Source organism: Pteropus vampyrus, unplaced genomic scaffold (genome assembly GCF_000151845.1).
Source record: "Pteropus vampyrus isolate Shadow unplaced genomic scaffold, Pvam_2.0 Scaffold76, whole genome shotgun sequence".
Lineage (NCBI taxonomy): Eukaryota > Metazoa > Chordata > Mammalia > Chiroptera > Pteropodidae > Pteropus > Pteropus vampyrus.
Window position 1 is genome coordinate 4,900,458 of NW_011888857.1, and position 4,848 is coordinate 4,905,305.

Sequence of the window (4,848 nt, forward strand, 5' to 3'; positions counted from 1 at the left end):
ACCAGCTAGTCACTTAAATTTAAGCCAGTTTGAGGTGTGATAAGCAATAGAACATAAAAGTTGTAACTTCATGTGCTCATGTAGTAAAAACCCCACAATATCTTTATGTAAATGGGCTCAAATGAAAGGTTGTTCACTTACTGTGTTTAGATTTTTGTTTCAGTCCCCCCAAAACCGTGGATACTTCCTTGATGCAAGTGGGATACACCTAGGCTTATCGGTCAAGTCAATTCACTTTTAGAAGACAGCCCAAGTTTTAGCTGCCCGGTTCCAAAGCAGGAAATATGTGCACGCTAAACACTGTGGCTTGCCAGTCTTGATATTTTTCAGATGCACATCAAAATTGACATGTTCTTGTGTTGATGTAGCAGCACTTACGTTACATTTGGATTGAAAATTATTTGGCATCTTGAGCATGAACAACTGTCCCGGTATCAATCTTTATGTTTTCTTTTTCTACAAATGTCCCAAATCTTAGTGAAAAACCCTTAAGACCAAAAAGGAGCACTACCAGAGTCTAATTATGCCACTCCATCAAATCTTTGGAGAAAGTATTCATCCTTGGCGAAACCGTCCATAATACTCAATGAATCTTTTTAAATTGTCTTAAAATGTTTCATATTGGTTGGCCAGTGTTAGTATGGAAGACCAGACGCCTTCTGTGGGCCTGTCACCTTGTGTCGTATTTTATCTTGGTCTTATTGTTTGTCATGCTTGGCCTTAGTAGGTTATAATTTCAATTCTCCTTCTTCCAGATAATCTAATACTTCAAAGATATACTGTTCATGTTAGTCATACATATTGATAAACAGAATTAGTCTGTGTGGATCAGCATCTTCAGACAGTTTATATCATTAATCATTCTCTGTATCAAATACCAAAAGGTGATCTTGGCCTGAGATACACTTTAAAGCATTTGTTATTCTGATAAAATTCTACTGGGAAGCTAAAAGTTTTTTTATCCCTTTAATAATGCAAAATAAAAATACCATTTTCTAAATCAAGAACAATGTCCTTGATGACTTACCAAGTAGCCAGAACATCAGACTATGAGAATATAGCATATAGATTTATGCTGTTCTTTCAGTGGGCAGCAGTTTTTACTCATTTGAATCTTGCCAATTTTTTATTTCTCATTTATCATATGGCTGTAGGTCTCAAATATAAACACTTTAGTTATCAATTCATTACATTTATTTCTTAGGTCAGAGGTTGTCAAACTAAGGGAAAATATGGCCTACTGCTTGTTTTTTATAAATATGTTTTATAGAAACACAATCATGCCCATTCATTTACTATTGTCTCTATTGGCTGATATCACTGTACATAGTGTTGAACAGTTTCATCAAAGACCCTTTGACCAGCAAAGCCCAAAGTATTTACAGTCCATATAAATACATGATTCTTGATAACTTAGAATATTATTCAGGAAATTTCTCTGACAAGATCAAAGATCTAACACAGAAGTCAACAACTTTCCATGTGAAGAGCTAGACAGTAAATATTTTAGGCTTTGCTGGCTAGAGACTCTTGTTCCATAGCAAGATTTGGGGAAGAAATGAGACATCGAACAGGTATGTTTTAATGACAGGGAGGGAAGTGTCATGAAAGTCTAGAGAAGCTGGAAGGATCATGAGGGTATTGCTTGTTCAGGATGCTGGGGTGGAAGAAAGAAGAAACAGTAAAAATAATCTTTCTAATTTTACAAATATTGACTCTGATGGCCTCTAATGTATCTGATTTAATTGAACACAGAGAGCTCTCCTAAAGAAAGAAATTATGTAATTCCTGCTATCCCTTCTGTTGGCCTGCAAAGGATAGTAGCAGAGTTTTCCATAATAATTTTTGTACATTATATATGTTGTCTTTATCTGTTTAACTCTATAGCCATTAGTTTAACTGACCTGACAGCCTGTGGATGTTTGAAAACTAACCCCCACCCCTTTGAGTGGTTACCAATTTAGATCTACTAACCAATCAGGCCTGCTTTTACCCTTATACTAAGAAGTGACTTCTCAAGTCGACAGTGTTTAAATCCTTAAAGGAAGTCCTTGAAGTGTGCGAGCACCTAATCCATTTGTTCTTTCATTAATAGGTCACCAAAAGGGCAAGGATATTCAACCATTGCTAATTAGACCAGTCTGCAATTTATTTTGCTTTTGGTCTAAGAAATACAAAACACTGTGCTGGTGTGGAGTTCAACATGACAATGAGACAGAGCAGGTGAGCTGATAATTGAGCTTCTGAGAAATACACATTGGCTTAAAGAGATTCTCCTTTTGTCCATTTAAACCATGTATAAGAGTGGGAAGGGAGAGAGAAGGTAGTGAATATTACAATCTGAAAGTCTGGGTTTCAACTTCAGTTACCTTAGCTGATTAATTTTTAAGCATGTAATTATGCTGATAGTGCCTTTGGGCTAAATTGTTAGCATGGCAAGTGATCAGTTTTCAAAAATTTCTTTTAACCCTTGTGAGGGTGAATTCTAGGAATAATATGAAAAAGAATTATAGAAAAGGAATAAAATAGGAGCCCATTTTAGCATAATGGTGAAAAGCATGGGCTTTAGAGTCAGCCCAGGGTTTAATCACAGTTCTATGTCTTACTTCTCATGGGTAAATTACTTAATCTCTCTGAACTTTAGCTTTTATCTGAAAACTGGGGAGAGATCATGCAGCACGACCCAGACACAAACACTAGTTCCGTGGAGCATCCATATAAAATAAGATTTATTAGGGGAACTTCTTAAGTAAAGCAGCAGCAGGATGCACATAACCCCCCAGCTCTCCTTATCCCACTGAGAGCTGTGTTGAGGTGAGGCAGGGCTGGGGACACTGCCACAACAGCCAGAGACCCAGGAACAGCCTGTGGTCAGACCAAGTTAGATGGACTGACTGGATGCAGTGAGGGGTGGGGGGCACTCCAGGGGAACCACGAAATGCCGCCCTCAACAAAAGGGAAGATGGACATGTATTTTGGATTTGGGTTCCTGCTAAATGATTCCGAGAGGGGTCTCAGGGAAGTGGGAATGAAAATAAAGATGTCTGGAACAGCACTGGCAAAAAATCACAAATCCCTCAGAGTTATTACAACATTTGACAACTGCATGACATTGGGAGAAGCAATGTTTCTTGCTCTGTTTGCAGCTGGTCTTATCTGTGTCTGTCCTCTCATCCTAAGGGCAGGTGTATATTTTTATTTCTTTTCTAGTTAGGGCTTCTTATAATTCAGTCCCAGATATTTCTTTTTCTTTCTTTTTTTTAGTACTCAGGTGAAGGCTCCTCACCCTCATCACATCATCTGAGTTGTCAATTGCTCTCTTTCCCCAAAACACTATAGTAACAGGTATATCAAGAAAAACTGAGTTTAATAGTTACTCAGTAAGGAGAACACCACCATGACAGGGGGGCAAAGGGGGAAGGCAATCTATTTTGCTGAGAGGGCACCTGATTGAGCAGTGTATTGTTTGGATAAATGGATTGTGAAGAAGTTCTAGAAGGAAAAAATCAAGTTATTTACTGGTTTACAGACTTATGTTCCTGGGCAAGACCTCCTGGAATAAACGATTAAACCTGTTAATGCAGGCAGTTTCTATTCTCAAGGCTGAGTTGAGAGTGGGAGGGAACACTTAGCTGTCGTGATTGGGCTCCTTTGACAAAGAATATCATTGAGCAGCCTCCAGGGACATCTATATACAGGTTCCCTTGTTATGACCAAGATGCTTGCTGTTTATAGGAAAGAATGGGGCCTCCGCCATCTGAGACACAGGCTGTCTCTCCTCAGGAGGTAATACTGCCATGTTAAAGGTTTTCTGTATTAAATGAGAGATATATACATTTCCTCACACAACACGAGATGTATTATAAATGTTCACTAAATTGTTCTATTTTTATTATCATTAAAATAGTACCTACATAGATTGAGGCATCAAAGTCATCAATTAGGAAGTGACTTGGATCAGAGTTATTTGTGCTACTTTCATATTTATATGTTATTTTTTATAAGGGGGAGGCCAAGGAAGAGCTTCTTCGTTCAATTTAAAATACATCAAGGCTGTCTCACTGATATGTGTCTTTACATTTTCCTCAGGAAAACCTTGAGGATGGCAATACCTGGAAACAAGGGGCTGAATCTGTCTCACAGAATGGTCTCAGGCAAGAAAGCCTGGTCCATATTCCAGGCTATGATCCCAAAGACAAAAGCTACAACAACCCGGCGTTCGAGAATGTTACACATTTCTAAGGCAATACGGGCATATACACACACGCGCACACACATGCACACATATATATATGTAGTCCACATACTTCTTGCCTCTTGGTTAGTAAACTTGTGTAGTTGCCACTGCTAGAAGACAGGGATATCTAATGTCTATTTATACTTATTTATAACTACAAATAAAATTACTGTTCCTCAGGATATTCTTTGGAAGACCCATTCAGGTGAGAAAAACAGCCTAGCCTTAAGTGCCTTGGTGACTTCCTTCATGAATAAAATAGGACTGTATTTCATCACAGTACAAGGAATCAGTCTCTGCTTTGTGTCATTTTATCGGTTGTCTTTAAACCATCAAAGAGCTTGGAGTTTACAGGCAGAACGAGGAAGCGGATATGCATATTACATGCTTCTTTGTTACTGCTGATAAAACGAGGGAATGACATCCACACCAACCCCCAAACCTCCTATATATGTAGACACATTTCATATTCTCCGCACCCTGCAGCTGCAGTTGGAACACTTAGCCTCTATTAACATACACATCTTTAAGTCCTCTTCTAGTCATTCCTGCTAATACAGCATTCCTGACCAAGCCTTAAAAATAATTTTGCTCAGCACAGGAGGAGAGAC

General features: G+C 38.5%; 1 protein-coding gene across 1 annotated transcript in view; it reads left to right on the forward strand.

Annotated features, from left to right (window-relative positions):
* Nucleotides 1-4,509, forward strand: part of SLC5A12 (solute carrier family 5 member 12) — a 53,037-nt gene extending 48,528 nt beyond the window's left edge. Inside the window, exons 13-14 of the mRNA XM_011362598.2 lie at nt 2,096-2,223; nt 4,090-4,509. Of these exons, the coding sequence (XP_011360900.1) occupies nt 2,096-2,223; nt 4,090-4,242 (281 nt within the window). The 3' untranslated portion in view covers nt 4,243-4,509. The remainder of the gene's footprint in view (nt 1-2,095; nt 2,224-4,089) is intronic.
* Nucleotides 4,510-4,848: the final 339 nt, after the last annotated feature.